The sequence below is a fragment of the Protomyctophum bolini genome (genome assembly GCF_963924005.1).
Source record: "Protomyctophum bolini genome assembly, chromosome: 4".
Lineage (NCBI taxonomy): Eukaryota > Metazoa > Chordata > Actinopteri > Myctophiformes > Myctophidae > Protomyctophum > Protomyctophum bolini.
This window is the reverse complement of record NC_137865.1, coordinates 34,977,717-34,994,897: the sequence shown is the minus strand read 5'-3', so window position 1 is coordinate 34,994,897 and position 17,181 is coordinate 34,977,717. Positions and strand designations below refer to the sequence as shown.

At 41.7% G+C, this 17,181-nt stretch overlaps 1 protein-coding gene across 1 annotated transcript in view; it reads left to right on the top strand.

Moving 5' to 3' along the window:
• Positions 1–11,386: 11,386 nt before the first annotated feature.
• LOC308313694 (ethanolamine kinase 2) overlaps positions 11,387–17,181 on the top strand; it is a gene marked incomplete at both ends in the record, with an annotated part of 33,913 nt that continues 28,118 nt past the window's right edge. The window contains 2 exons of the mRNA XM_080760968.1: positions 11,387–11,530; positions 15,869–16,134. Of these exons, the coding sequence (XP_080617094.1) occupies positions 11,387–11,530; positions 15,869–16,134 (410 nt within the window). The remainder of the gene's footprint in view (positions 11,531–15,868; positions 16,135–17,181) is intronic.

The following is a 17,181-nucleotide window of genomic DNA, read 5'->3' as shown; positions in this document are numbered from 1 at the left end:
TGTGCTGAGGACTGAGCAGGGATTGATATGCACCTGACCAAGATCAAATGTAATATTCACACTTGTCCATCTTCAACTTCTTATCCCGACGTTGGGTCGCAGCAGGGGCAACAAACAGTTCCATCAGACCTGAGACTTCCAGATTTACCTTTTCCTGGTCAACATTACATTAGCCACTTCATCCTGAGGGATCCCCCTGAGGGATTATATCTCCAGCATGGAGCATGGAGATTATATCTCCAGCATGGAGATATAATACCCATACCCCCACCCATCTGGTCCTTGGTCTGCCCGGTGAGCAGCGTCAACTCTACTTCGAGTCTCTGCAGTGCTGGGTGGGTGGTCACTTCTCACCCTATCCCTAAAGGAGACACCCAGCCAACCACCTTAAACCAACTCATTTGGAGTGCTTATCCGGGATTATTCTTTTGGTCATCATGACTGACCCGCACGTCACGAAAATATAGGTGAGAGTTATAAGAGTAAGAAAGAAATGTTCGTCGACTACCCTTTTTCACTGACAAACTACATAAAGAATAAATGAGACGTAGCCTGCGGAGTTAGTTCAGTCAGACATACTCGAGGGGGTTCATCATCATGCCATGCTCAAAGGCGCATACTATAGTCAAGGGGTTAACATGCTGCATTACTATGTGGGCGTATAAGTGTGTGCAAGTCCCACACGTCATTGGCCGATGTGGCAGTCAGCTGACCAATTGGGCGGGCAGTGGGCTACTTAAGCTCACTGGACTGCATGCTCTTCCTGCCTTCCTCTGCATATGGTTCCTGGTTGTATGATGTTTTCTCCCACCTCCACCCCAGCACCACCGGTGGGCTCTGCTATTTATGCTCCCCATGGGGGTTTATTGTGTATCTATCTCCCTGCTCTCAATGTTTAAATGTTGGTGCTTAATTGTGTCGAGCAGGGAGAGAATCCAGCAGAGCCAAACGCCAAGTCAAATATCATATGCACACTTGTTACTCATTCTGTAATAAATATTGGTAAATCTATTCGTGAGTTATCTGACTGAAATACAAATGTAGCCCAGTGGTTATTTCATGCCCTATTCTTATATTTTAATACACTGTAATACAAGTCATTCTAAAACAGTTGACTAAGTTAAAAATATATGCTTATAAAAGGTTGTCTGTTATAAATAGATCTCCAAATAAATATGTTTTAGTACAGGACTTGTTTAAAAACGATGCATGCCGTACATAGCAGTTAAAGGGTAAAATGCATAGGAGAGACTGTGGAAAAAACCCAATAACGAGGTGCAATGTTGAACAGGTGTGTTCCAGGGTTAATGAGTTTACTGAGCAAAGAGTAAATGAGACAGTTAACCAGGTACTGGAGTTCTTCATTCTGATTGGTGTGTGTGATCAAGTGATGTGTTCTGATTGGGGGTTTCTCAATTAGGTGAAGTGGGGAGGAGAGAAAATATTTAGTGAGTGGAAGATTACTGAACAGATTCACCAGAGTTTATGACCTGACACAGGTTGACATGACACAGAAGTGAAGTGGAAGTTTTCTGATAGTTTGATGCACAGTGCATGATTCTTGTGTGTTTGTTTGAGTGAGTTATAATAAGTCTTAATTGAGTGGTAATGTAACATGTGTTTGTCAAGTTAGTTTCTCAACAAGAGGAGACTTTTGCTCATTCTAAAGAGACTGTGTTTGCAGTGTGTTCCTGACGAGGATTCGACGTTCCTGCAGTCTGCTCGGCTTCATCACATCTCACCATCTCACGAACTGTTCTACAGATCTGACAAAGAACTGTGAGTAGGACTTTTGCTCATGATCAACAAGGACTGAGGATGATTAAATCACCCCACCATCACCACGATCAGGCCTGTAACTTTTGGTTTGTGTGTGTGCGCGTGTGTATGAGTGTGGGCCCACTGTGTGTTTAGATTAAAGTGTTTTGTATCTGCTATTTAGGAATAGTGATAGCTTATTTTTGAGTTGTGTAAGGTAAAAGGGATTTTGCACAGAAGTCAAGAGTGTTTGGTTTTGTGAAGGTAATTCATTAATTAATTGGAACGATACAAATTGGAACGATACAGAGAACCAATAGGAACTGAAATTGGAACGATATATAATTGGAACGATACAGAGAACCAATAGAGGGGAGTTGCACCACTCAGTTTACATGGGTGTGATTTTTTTGTGTAGGCCTACATATACACCCAAAGATAGTTCCATGTGATAGAGGGGTCAAAGTTGAATGAAAGTTTTGCTAATATTTTAGATGCGTGGCCCCATAGTGCCCCCCACAAAATGACCGGAACTACTTAATATTCACCAAAACCAGAGCAGAACTCCCACCACGGGACTCGGCCAGTCAATTAGTTGCAACCACTATATATATTACCACTGCTATGCAGACGACACACAAATCTACATCCCCATCACAGCAACTGACCCATCCAACATTCACAACCTTGAAATATGTTTAGCCGTCAAGAAATGGATGATTGCCTGGTAGTTCCTTCCTGCTCCTGAACTCTGCCAAATCAGATTATAGAGATGCTGCTAGTCGGTCCAGCTAAACATACCCATCTGTTCAATAACATAACTCTTAACCTTGATGGCTTCCCAATAACCCACAAACCAACAGTCTGAAACTTAGGAGTCATTTTTGACACATCTCTATCCTTCACACACCATAAAAAGCATCACAAAATCTGCCTTCTTCCATCTGCACAACGTTGCTAGAATCCGTCCAATACTTTCACTTCCCGATGCTGAAACCCTGGTCCACGCTTCTTTTTTTAATGAGCATCAATAACGACCATCACCTGGGCACAGTCACATACTATACAGCTCCCCTCTGCAGGCCTCTACTACTGAAAGTGACTGCATGGAGTCTGTCTCATTTCTCTCCAAAAGCATGTGAATATGATGGAATATACAGCTCACATTTCATATCACACACTTTTTTTTTTTAAATTTAATAAATCGATACATATCGTCGGGATATAATATCGATATATCGCGATATACGATAAAAAAAAAATCAAAAACAGGTAAGGATAAGAAGTCTATATTAACTAGACTAGATTTTTGATGTAGTACATTTTCTATTTCTCTATCTTTTTCCTTATCAAATGAGACGCCCAACGGGCAGACTGTGTGATTTTTTTCTTGCAGATGAAAGAGAATATGTAATTAACACGCTGTAATTGCAGGCATGCATCTCTTTTCATTTCAAGATGAAATGCTGCGAGCTTGCTCCCCAAAGCCAAGGTCAGCCAGGAGTCTGTGCCTAGGCAATGCATACTTAATAAAACAAGACAGGATAGCATCATACTGTAGATCTGCACACAGTGCTTTTCAACCCTTTTCATATCAAGGCCCATTTTTTAATTCGTCATTTGAGCCATGGACCACCATATTTGATGACACTAACAGATTGTTACCAAAACAGTTACAGAAGATATTTGAGTTTAGCTCAGAGGATGAGGACCATAGAAGAAGATATGATTTGAATTTTTTTTCTTATACTGTGCTCTAATTGTGTAGATGTCTTGTACATTAAGTAATGCAGATGTTTAACAATAATGTAACTCTTGAGAGTGTAAAATTTAACCAAATGGACCCGCAATTCATTTTGAGTTAAAGACCTAAGGGTCCTTTTGGTTATCAACTCGCCATCATTTAGCTGCCTGTAGGGGATCACCTGGAACCCCCTCAAGGACCACTGGTTGAGAACCACTGCTCTAGATATCTTATGTTAAATACTTCTATAGTATAATTCCATGCATTATTAGTAGTCAACAAACGTCAGTCTATACCGCAGCATGCTAACAGCATACAGTACATTATTATTGAGTGTTTTCAAAGTGCTATTTATTAACGGGCACAACATTTTCAACTCTTGGCGCCTGAAACCATGAGTGTGATTTGCCCATTTCTTTCCTTGACCTCCAACCAAATTCACTTACAGTAGCCAGACCGCAGCTATAATACACTCCACTCGCTGTAAAAACTAAATGGGGTATACCTCTGTCCCCGCGTGCTGACGTGGTCTGGTAGCCGGTGGATGGTTCTACACCGCCACCAGATGACTTCGCCTGCCATGCTCGATAAACACTGTTCCGACCGCCATGCCGCTTCCCGCGCATACGGCATCCCCACCTCCGCAGACACAACCTCTGCTCAAACGCTCTCGAGGAGCTTAAGTAAGTCATATAAAATGAGAACCGTTTCAGTTTTACGAGAGGCTCATACAGAGAATATCCCAGCAGGCTAATACAAGACAGTACATTGTTCGATCAGGAACACCCCCCCTCCCCCTCCCCCTTTAAAGTGTGGTCGAACGATGGAACTGGTTAAGCGTCCCCTCTGCCAATGATATCAGATTTAAGGGAAAGGTCTTTAAGGCCCCCGTCCAGAACCTCCTGGCTGCCTGGCTGGCTGGCTGTCTGCAGCGTGTTGGCTCAGGATGACCTCATGGGCTGTGGCTAGCGTGGTTTTGGCAGCGAGGAGACGTGTGTAAGCTGTGGCAGAAGATGACAGAGAAATTAAGGCAGCACGGACATTTTCTGCCGAAGCAGCACGTTGGTACTGGTATTTATTTAGGAGATTATTTGATCCGCACTCGCCTGTGTTGGGCAGTTTGAAGTGCTATAAAAGAATTAAGGACGGCTTCAGATGAAGCTGTTCTAGACGCTCCACTTTTCTGCTGCATGCTTGATGAAATATTGTAGAACCGGTAGGCCTACTTTAGTTTTGAACCAAATGTTTTGCTCTCTTTGAGCTGTTGTGGAAATTACCTATAGTTAATTGAGAAACATTAGACAGTATGAAATTAACTAAACAAGTCTCAGATAGAGTCTAATAACAGAAGGGCCTACCTGTCCAATCTCTATTACAGTACAGTACAGTATATAGTTCATGAACCAAGATTCTAGAGAATCAAGAGTCGTTTATGGTTCATTAACTCAGTAATGCAGCAAAAGTTTGTTGTGACATGATGGTCTGTAAAGCAGCTGCATATATACATAATGTATAAATGTATGCAAGATAATAATACATTGTGTCAGGAAGCTTTGGGTGGTATAGTGGAGTAGATATCAAGCTTGCAGGACGTTCTGTGAGACCGTGGATTTCCTCACCGGTCTGAAGTGTTGCAGGAGTTGTCTCACTGTCTCTGTGCACATACTCCAAGTCAGGTCCTCGCTCCACTGAAAATCCAGATAGCATTGTATTGTTGGGGCCAAATGGAAAGAGTGATGTTTATAAACAGATCATATAACTTATAGATAGACCTTTATTTACTGATGCACTGGGGGTAATTCAGTCACCAGAGGCAGCACAGTCAGTTACAGATACAGAGTAAGAAAAAGTACAGTAAAGCAGACACAGGCGCAGTAATCCTGGTCTCTATACTGCCTCCCCCTGGTCAGCCGGGGCACCTGATGGAGGGGAAAGAAACTGGTTGAAATAACGTGTTCCTTCCACGTGCTACGTCCAACTGGGGAAACTCCCCCCTGTCAGGTGAAAAGAAGCGGCTGCATGCATTGAAGGAAGCATGAGGTCAGTTCGTTGCTCTCCCCAGGTTGGTGGAGGGAGTGTAGAGACCAGGATTACATTAGATAATTGACACTGGGTGAAAAATGAGTTACAAAATTGTGGGATATAATAATAATAATTATTATTATTATTAAAGAGGATCCAACAAGTTCCCACTGTCTGTCAGCCACTCTTCATTTTTCTGGGCCTCGGCTCTCTGACAAGATAGTTAGGGAGGACGTACTGTAGCTGAGTGGGTTAGTCTAGGAATTGGAAGGTCGCCGGATTGACCCCCCTGCTCGCCCAGTGTATGTGTGTCGGAAGAAGTGTCCCTGAGACAGACATGTCCCTATTATTAAAGGCTTCCCCTGATAGCGAGGATCGTTAATTGCAAACGTACAAATTAATGGGTAAAAATACCCCAACAACAACTACTGTAAAGTGGACACATGTTTTGTTTTAAATGGACTATCCCCGCATTACCATCAACGAACAACCGACACTGAGAACCTACGATTACCACAGATACTATACCTCCTCAAAACAAAGGAAAATGTCACTCGTCTGACAATAAAATTGGATATGAACCTGTCTGAAAGCCATCTCCATTCAAGAACAAACACAGGGTGTTTGGCAAACAGTTTGACACACTCTTTCCGCCCTAAATGCATCGGTGGAGGCAAAGCGTGATGTCCCTTCAGTTTAACGGTAATGGCTCCTCATTGTGGGCCGCGGAGAATGTGGTGCTATTCATACCAGTGGATGATTGAAAAGAAAATTGAATCCCTTTTGATGTGATAAATGTGTCTATTACTGCATTTGCACACAAAATGTCTGTGAAAATTATAGTGGGAAGGTAGGGCTCTCTGGAGGCGAAAAATACATAGGGATGACATATTGGCTAGGTTTGATTGGAAGTGAAATATATATACTGTACACTGCATGGGTAGATGGAATGAGTCCATGCTGGCTGATTCTTTTTTTTGTGCAGGAACTTCACAAATGAAAGGCCTTAAGAGAGCCTCAATTGTAAGACTATATAAAAAGGTTAAATGTCTGCCTTGCTCCCTCTCTCCTTTTCTCTAAAGAGCTGTTTGATAGAGGACACCAACAAATGCTGTTTGCCTAATAAAAGGGCATTTTCCCCTTTGAATCACTTCTGAAATACAGTGCGGAGCAACACGCCGGAGATAATGGGGCCCTGGTATTTTGTGGTGCGTACAGTGTTGCACTTGTGAAGGACACTAGATCATTTGATGTTCTTAAGGCAGTTGATATGAAACGATTCTGTTAAGCCATTCGGCTTGAGGCTCAATTTGGAACTTTTATCCATTTGCAAACATATGGACTCAAGGCTAAGAAACACGTTGCTGATATATTTGATTATAGAATACAAATACATTAATAAGGATTACACTTAATTGACAGTGATTACGTCACACTTCAAAATATACATATATGATATGGTATATTATTTACACACATTCGTATACGGCATACCCTCCGACACATGTGACCCATGCTCTCTCACGCACACTCACAATTCTCTCTCTCTCTCACGTGAGAGTCAAGACAGCAAAGAGCTATACGGGGCATTTATTGTCTAAAATAAAGCCTTGACTGGGAGCTTTACAAAGTTACAGTGTGCAGACTTTTTTTTTTAAATTATTGCCTTATCCACTGTTTGGTCCTGCACCTGCCGTCCAGTAGATGTGCCAGTTCTACTCTTTCCCTTGTGAGCCTCAGCCTTCTGAGCACTCTGTAGGGGAATACCACTCATTTTAAACATAGTCTCACTGTGTGAAACCCACACAACAGTGACAGACCATCTGCAGTGCCGTCTCGTTACCATTCAGGCCGGGCGTACTTTCACAGAACTTAGGCTCTTTTTTCTCTTATCTTTCCCTGTGCATTTTCCTGTATATATAGTCAACCAGCCATTGTTTAACCGGTACATTCCTATTTAAGATTAAGATATCATATGAAAGAATAAAATAATTTATCTTCCATTAATATACCTTGTGTGGAAATAATAAAAACAAGAATGACACGCGTATCATTAACAGGCGTTCTCCGTTGTGCATCTGCCCCCTTTCCCCCCCCTACTCTGTGAGTACACCTTTGTGATGCCACTGATCACAAGTTCTAGACCTCCAGTTCTAGACAATAAAGGAGAGACTTTTTTATTTTTTATTTCTACACAACTTCTATCTCTAGGTACCAGTATATATTATCTCAATAGTTCAATGGTGAAAATTAGTGGTATTTCCCTTTAAGTACTCATTACTTAACACAATGACAATATGCTACAGTTGGTTACAGCCTACTAGCATTAAATCAGAACAATGGAAGAAATGAGCCATCCATCATTTCAATGTGAAATCACTACAATGAAACTGAAATTTGGTCCAACCAATGACTAGTCTAAACTAAGTACTGCACCCCCCTAATACAGTACATATACTAAGTCCTTTTTTCATAGTTTTATTGACTCTTTTATCCCTGCATATTTCCTGTAGGCCTATACCTTAGTTTGTTGAATTGAATTATGGCTGTATTTTATCTATTATAAATCACTTTTTGTAACCCTCTTTCAGAAAGAAAGATCGGGTTAATCTCTGTCAAATTAATCTCAGATACCACTTTGGAAACCACTGCCCTGGTTAAATAATATCCAAAAGCTCAGACAAATACAACCCTTCTTCGGCTGCACACTGCTCACTGTTGATCGTTTTGGCAATCATTAATGTTTGACACTCATTGCTGAATTTCACAGACCTTGTTGTTGGTTTAAGGTTAACAACTCGTTGAACTTGAGCAACATGCAGATTGAGATTACAAAAATTACAGTGAAATCGAGAAACCAGTGAAATCTAAGGTGCGTTCGGAAATTTGCACGGAGCGCACTGGTGTGCCCTGTTGTCATTAGTTTATTCAGTGCACTCGATGCGTTGTCGTTCGAAAATCCGGCCTGACCTGTCACGATATCAGTCTGTTGAACACCTTTTATTATGTAGTGATGTCCTAGTGTTTCCTGTTTTCCCTAGTTACTGTTTCCTGTCTTGTCTCACCTTACTAGTTTTCTCCACCTGTGTCCTGTTAGTCTCCCAGCCAATCCCTGTGTTGATTGTTAGGTCTGTTCACCTGTGTATTGTTATCCTGTGGCTACTTAAACCCTCAGTTCCTTGTGTTCCCTGCCAGATCTTAGATGTTGTTACAGTGTTCAGTCCTAGTTATGTTCTCGTAGTGTTTTTCTTTGTATTCTCCTGCGTTCTCTTGTGTTCCTGTGTTTTGGAGAATAAATCACCTACATTTGACCTGCTCTGCTCCTGCTCTGTTTCTGCAATTGGGTCCTACATCTCCTGAGTCGCACTGTGACATGACCGACCCTATAAAGTCGGGGTGCATCACTGCGCTGTCTTGAGCACCCCCCGGCGGCAAAATTTAACCTTTGTTATTACACACGCATCAACGTGTGTAGACCAACAGCAGGTAGGCTAATGTTTAGCCCCATATGGAACCTCTCCTCCTCTCACTCATACTGTAGCTCTGAGGGCTACAGTATGAGCAGAGGGAGAGGTTCCATATGGGGCTAGCTAATGTTATGAATGAATTACCTTTCAATGTTACAGGAAGGTGTGTTGTTTTAACTGGTCGTTCGTAAATTAGCCACACTGAGTGTTCTGTGACGTGACCCAGTGAAAGAACTGAGCACATTCCCGGTGCGCATGTCCGAAAGCACCCCTAGCAAATGGAACGGCCTCCCCGTTTTTCTGGCACGGGGAGGCCGTGCCCGGGTCGGGCTGGGTCCCCTTCTTTGGTCCTTTTGGATGCTATTGCACAACTTGGTTACACATGTAAACTGCTTGTGTTCACATTTGGATGCTTTAATGTCCATAAATCAGTTGTGAGAGGCCTGCAGATTGCACAAATGACCATGACCATGCCAAGAGCTACGGCATCTTTTAGCTTCTGTTCAAAGGAGGAGATGCTTCCTGTACCCGTGATCTCTATATCCCGAAACACTACATCCCGAAACACTATATCCTGAAACCATCCCGAAACACTATAATATCCCGAAACACTATATTGTGTGTGTGTGTGTGTGTGTGTGTGTGTGTGTGTGTGTGTGTGTGTGTGTGTGTGTGTGTGTCCTCCACCATCCTCTTGTTCAACCATGCCGAGAACCACACTGCCGAGTCACTCTCGGTTCTACTGCGAAGCCATAACATTTTTAATCTACATATCCATCTCTTTGTTAATACATAACAGCTTTGATGGCGAGACGCTCTTTGATGACAAGTGAACTTAATTTGCGTCTAAAAGCTTACAAAACATCTGCTCAAGACGGCTTGATCACCACAATTACGACTTCTAAGGAATTACTGTTGTAATGATGCGAACTGGTAAACACTGGACCAACATCTAAATAATTTAACAGACAAAACAGATGATGCTGTAAAATGTAAATTAATTCCGTCTTTATAGAATGATCATATAATGTGCCTTCCAAGGCCTTGTGCTAGCACGAATAGTCTTGTTTGGATGAGCTAATTGCATGATATTTTAATGGCCATTCTGGATGTCATACTGACGAAATAGACAATGGAATGGACTCCATCCTGTGAAAGGTTTGTCCTGAAAAATCTGCATTTGTATAAAGGACATGGGTCATGGTATTCATCTAAATTCTGGCATAGCTATACATTTTAATTTCACTTTGAAGCTTGAATGTAAAAGAAAAACCAGTAGACCTATTTAAAGTCTAACTTTAAATCGTCAAATACTGTACCACTGGGCAGGGACAACCAGAAACCACAGACGAAGAGGTGGAGTAGGTCTACATCAGAGTCAAATTTGTAAAAAAGAAATAATAATAATATATATATATACGACTACTACTAAATAATAATAATAATAACTGTAATTATATTTCTTAATGAAACCTGCCTTGAGTATAACTGCATGCTATTATTGTCAGAGCTTACTTTGCTAACTTTTCAATAAGAATATTTTCTAAAAAGGTGCATTCGACAGCCTTGTGGTTCTGTTTCAAAGCCATAACTTTTAATGAATGAATGAACTATTGTGACAGGTGTAGTTCAGTAACAATAGGCTCCAACTAACCTGACTCACTGAATCAAAGTTCAAAGTCAACACAACATTATTTGTCGTAATCACAGATCAACTGCAACACCTCTTCATTAAACTGTGTCCAACATACAGTAGACATCAGCAGGCTAAACACAACACTGTATCAACACTTTTGCCAAAGAGCGTCCAAAGACAGCGGTTAATGTATAACCCCCCCTCTCTCTCTACACTCTCTGACCCAAGTTTAAGCTGGTGGATAACATTGACCTCTGATAACCCCAGCTGGCTTGCTGAGTCATTGTATAAGTGGACATCTTCAGTGGCCTATGCTCTGGCTGATGGCACTTCGCTGGCAGCAGCTGCATTAGAGTATATGCACTTTTCCGCATGTGGATTGCATCATCCTTTTTGAAGCCCTTTAGAGCAAATGGACTGAGGTGTCAGGTGTGTACATCCTAGAGGGGTTTGTCAACGTGTTTTGAATGCCTGCACTGGTTGTCACCTCAACGTTTGAACAATCTGACTTTTTCAGAACTGGCAGATCCTTCCTGGATGACATTTGGATGGACTTGAGACTATGCACGCCATTTGACTAATCTCAAAGCTTCTTATATACTCTTACACAGTATACTACGTTATTTATGTGCAATAACTACTGTAGTTTTCAATCAAACAGGCTTGAGGGTCTTGCTCAGTTTCCGTGAATCAAGAAAGCACTTTCCTGAAACGTATTGGATCTGGTTGGAAGCATACAGTAGCTCTGCTTCCCTGACAATGGAAGGTATAGGCTCAGTTGATGCTCGTAATCGGCTCCTCCACCTCAACGTTTTTGTTGATGAGCATGAACCCCGTACTGGCATCCTGGAGCTCCTGGGCAGGCTGCGTCCTCAGTGGAAGGCCCGGGACATCCAGATGAAGGCAAGTGAATCACATGATAAAATGTACAGTAGATTTTGATAATTGCAGTAATCCTAGTTATTGTTTCCATCACTATTCTTATGGGGTTTTGTGATATTTGAGGCATTAAGAGCATTCTGGTCAATAATATCTTGGCAGGTGAATATATATTGTGGTCAGGGATTTCTAAGATCCGAATGGGTGCGTAAACATGATTTAATTGGGGACAGAATATACATTAATCACATGAGCAATCAAATGGAAAATATATACAGCCAAACTAGATAGATTTACAGGCATTTTTGATGGATTACACATTTCTAGAGAGCCCATTTTCATATCACGATATCTCCACATACAGTAGGAATGGGATATCCTGGCCCAAACATTCACATTTACAATAGCATTCAACGTTATTTACAGTGGGACCAAGTTTGGAGAGGGAACAGAGTGGCATTCCAACACACCGCCATTTAATTAATTTACTTCCAAATACGTGGCTTCCACATGCGTTCAGGGTTCGGGACAGGGTTAGTATTGAGCGTGTCGGAATGGCAACTAACGTGTACTGTATTTCAATTAAGAACCATGTTAGCCCTGAGAAAATAAATACCCTTAAAAAAGCAGTGTTGCTCATTAACTACAACTAAGTAGGCTACAATTTAGAGCACATCACTTATGAGGATATGGTGGATACCGGTAAAGAAAGAAAAACGGGTGCTCTCCCTCTGGAAACAGCCCTTGGTTAAGGCAGTGGGTGCTCGGCTTTAAAAATAACTTGACTCATTAACCAACTAAGTGGAAAAAGCAGCACTCCAAAATAAAAGATTCAAGACTGGCTCAGATGCAATTTCTCATGTTTATTTGAGAACACTTGAGCGTTCTCAAATTGTTTTTTGTTTTATGTTTTATGTTCAAATGTACGTGTATATAAGACTATAGTAGATTAGCTTGTTGCATATTCACAAATCACAATATACAATACACCCAACTATCCACACTATTGTAAAGCCAAGAGAACTATAGATCAACGTGCAGGGTGGACATTTTGTTCTGGGAATCCTGGGAATTGTGTTGGCTGTAACATCTGCTCTGTACAGGATAATCCCATGGTAGTTCCCATGTGCAAACACAAGGTCCAATCTGTCAGAGAAATGGATTTTATGTTTGTTAGGGGACAGTGCACTTGGGTGTGTGACCCCTCGATCCGTCTAGACCAGGGCTGCTGGTTGTGTGTACAAACCATACATACCTCCATCTGCAGCTCTCAACAGCCCCCACAGTGATGCATTGTGTATCTGAGTTTTGATGACACTAACAAATACACAGCTGATCTAAGAGCTTTGAACATTCCAGAACAAGTGGAAAAAAAATACATTTTGTAAATATCAGTTCATTTAGGCAGTGATTAGCTTCTATAAATTACACAAATCTTTGCATGCATGATACGGCTATTTAGGCGAGAGGTTAGCATTGCACTGTTATTCTGTGTTTTACACTAGTCTAACAATCTCTATTAGGCTCCTAAAAGTAGATAATTTGCTTTCTCTTACCTACTGTATAGCAAAGTGATTCACAAGCTTCTCTCACTTTTACACCTAAAAGCCTGACAGAGAGATTCCGGAACCTGGCATCCAACTCATTAAGTTGACAGTCTCCTATCTGGTTCAACAGGTCGTTTTCCCTGTGAAGTAAAGTTGTTGCCCAGCCATCTATTGTTATGGAGCGGCTCATTAATCAATACAGTAGCTCTCAAGAAAAAATCCAAAAAAAGGAAGAGCTCAAAATCATAACGACGATGTCCTGGATTGCGGTGCCTGGCGTAAAGTCGCTCAGATAGGCGGTTGTCCAGAAGCACTGATCTAACCGATGTGGCATAAATGTAGGGGTGCACTGCCTACGTACAGTAGTATGGTCATATTACTAACAGTCCGACAAGCATTAGTCCGACAGCACCGTCGCTCCTGACACTTATAACAAACCTGTGGCAGGTTAAAACTTACCTGTGGCTTCCTGTGAGGTTAGGTTTTTCTTAGTTATGTTATGTATGTTAATAATTAAGTTAATTAACTGTTGCAGCTAAATTGTCCAGCACAAATATTGTATCTATTGCTTGGCCATGCAAATCTGTATGACAAAAGACAGCAGATCCAAAGGTACGTATGTGGAAAGCCATGGCATCCGTCCAAGTGGTTTCCGAGGCTAGTCCAAACTGGTACAGTGGCATGAATACTTCATCAGATGTCAAGGGGCCATGTTTGTTCACTCTAGCTCGATATGAACAACTGCACTACACACGACCCATCGGGCGCACAGAGAAACAAAATCCTTGGGGACAGTTGGTGAGTGAATGAGAGAATTCTGAACAACCGCTGAATGAAGAAAAGACAAATGTCTGAAGGGAGCTTGTTGAGCAAAGAGTGGCCCTTTATTATTGTGTGCTCGGGTGCACTATACAAATGTGCCATAGAGATGGGTTTCAAGATTCCAGATTTTGTATTGTTACAACATTTTTACAGTCTTTGGGTTATACCAAAGATTGTAAAAATGGGACCCAATGCCTCCCTGCTTGGCACTCAGCATCAATGGGTTGGATTGGGGGGTCAAATCAACTAATCAAATGATTCCCGAGCGTGGCACGGCTGCAGCTCACCGCTCCTTGGCTGCGGCTCACCGCTCCAATTAAGATATGGGTCAAATACGGAGAACAAATTTCACTGCGGTAACGTGTGTGACAAATCGTACGACTTTGACTCTCATATAAAGGTATAACACAAGAAGTTCTATATTTTATATAATCTAATCTATTGACCTATGTGTCTGTGCAGTTTTAATATACATACAGCTTCTTTGTATGATATACCATTTTATTTGGGCATAAAAGAAAAGAAAAGAAAAGATGAGTGTTACCTCATTGTCCTGTTTCCTCCAGCCAATCCCTGTGTTGATTGTTCCTCAGTGTCCCGTTTCCCCCAGCCAATCCCTGTGTTGATTGTTCCTCAGTGTCCCGTTTCCCCCAGCCAATCCCTGTGTTGATTGGTCCTCAGTGTCCTGTTTCCCCCAGCCAATCCCTGTGTTGATTGTTCTTCAGCTCACCCATAGACTGTAAAAAAAATATGGACAAAGCGTTCGCCGGGTCTGATATGGACGTAAGATGAAGCCAGTCAGTCCTTGAATTGTAAATCGCCATCTTTCTAGATCCGTTTGGGCCCAGCTGGCCATTGGCTGGTCCAGACAACTGGTCCAGGACTTCCCCCCTTCTTCTTCGTTGGTTTTTATTTTGACTCGAACGGGGGGTGGCTCCCGGTCATAGACTGTAATGGTAGCTCTTTGTTTAATGTTTCAAGAGCTCTTTGTGTCATATATGTTCTCTTATGTTAATGATGTGGTGCCTGAATTGTATTCATGTATTGGAATGGGTTTAGTAAAACCGTATATAATTGTGTAAATCAATATGGGCCATAGTTTGTCTTATTTTGAGTTAAGTGGTTACCAATTAGATCTGTGTTCTTGGTATGATCTGCACCTAAGGGTGCAGGATGCCGAGGTTGAGCAGTGGCTCGGGCATCAAGCAGGTAACAGCTGCTAGGGGTCCCTTTATGGAAGGGTTTATATACACTTTCTTAAAGGAGAGTTTCGCACAAGCTGTTTTCTTACCGTATATGAAGACACGTATCCATTCGTCCATTAAAAAAAAAAAGAACTTGCCGAGCGTTCAATACCAAATTAACGGACCGTCCGGGTGGATTTGTTTTAGTTTTTGTTTACATCTGTTCTAGCTGATATGACAGGTTAGTCCATGCAGTGTTGTTGCTGCACTCTTCCTGTTCTACGTGTGCTGACGTTAGACCCCTCCTACGCTTTTCTTAAAGGACCAGCGCCCTATATGTTTTTTTTTTTTTTTTAGAGAGATTTTTTGGTCAATATACATATTATCAACGTGATTTTGTAAAAAAATGGTAAGGAAGAAATTCCCCTTTAAGTTCTGGCTTTGGTTTCCTAATTTGCTTTTAAGCCAAAAGTCAAGTTTCATCTGTCTTTTTTTTGTGAGTTTAGTCTTCAGTGCTTTTTGTTTGTTATGCCTTCCTGAAGCATCGTAACTCATCATCAAGAACGGTGGTCCCTTATTGGCCAAGGGATCCCACTGACAGACATATGCTGATTTGCTCAGATACACATGATGTAGATTCTTCATTCATTGTCAATGGCATTTAATGTTTGTGTTCAGACAGACATAATCCACACTATAGCTGTTCGCCCCTAAATAATACCTGATCATGTTTTAGGGTTGGGGGGGAAAAAATCACGGCACCCCATCTTTAACCTTTCACTGCCTGCTCTGTGTTCTCCTCCATGCAGGTGTTCACAGAGGGCATCACCAACCAGCTGAGAGGCTGCCATGTGGGCTCCCTGCAGGAACCCGGGGGCTGCGTGCTGGTCCGCGTGCACGGCAGGATGACGGAGCTCTTCGTGGACCGGGACAAGGAGGTGGACATGTTTCAGGTGTTCCACGCTCACGGTTGCGGCCCCCAGATCTACTGCAGCTTCCAGAACGGCATCTGCTACGAGTTTGTGAGGGGAGCCGTGTTGGACGACGAGCTGCTCCGACAGCCCTCCATCTACAGGTCGTTGTCACTTTGATGTTTCATAAAGGGGTTAAAGTAATCATATCAAACATTGTATTACATTTACTTTTTTTTATAGGGAGCTATTGTGTGTTTGTGTGAATCATAGCGATGATTTGATTGGCTGAGCACGGAATTGAGATGATTTGATTGGCTGAGCAAAGTACGTATTGAGGATAAAAAGTGAGGTCAGACAAGTGAAGATGCGATTGGCCAGAATGAGATGATGGCGCTAGCCCCTCCTATACAGCTTTTGTCCACACAATAATTGCTATTGACAATGATAGGAGAAATTAGGTCAAATGTCCGTCAAATATGACATATTGCATTTGTAGCAACAAAAACATTAAATGCCATTGACAACGAAGGGAAAATTTACGTCATATGTAGACGAGCAAATCGGCTAACCAATCACATAAACAGCTTTTGTCCCCACACGTCTCATATTTGCCATTGTCAATGAAAGGAGAAATTAGGTCATATGTACCTCAAATATGACGTAAATATGTGGCAAAACAAAATTAAATGCCATTGACAATGAAGGGAAAATGGGTAATGTTTGCTTTTATTTTAAACACCATTATAATTTTGATCATAATACCCAATTTGTTAATGTCAAGTCTCCAGGTTTCCATCATAATATCAATATGACACTGACTATTACTTGCGCAAGCAGAGCGCGCAAGTAATAATTTCGCTTGGTCTCTTCAAAGTGACAGACAGTTTTTTTTCAACCACATTACGTCATCACATACATATACACACCATGTACTCTGGTCCCAGCTCTCAACGATGACGTAATGTGGTATCTGGTCCCAGCAAACCAGGCACAGACTTGCATACATAAAAACGGTTGAAAAAAACTTGGCTGTCACTTTTTGGAACCAAGTAACCACAGTATACTGCTAATCAAATTACAACTACATACTCTGTATGTAGTTGTAATGTGATTTGTAATTTGTAAATCTGTGCCTGGTCTGCTGGGACCAGACTACACAGATGACCATATCTCTTACGTCATCACTGAGAGCTAGTCATACATATACA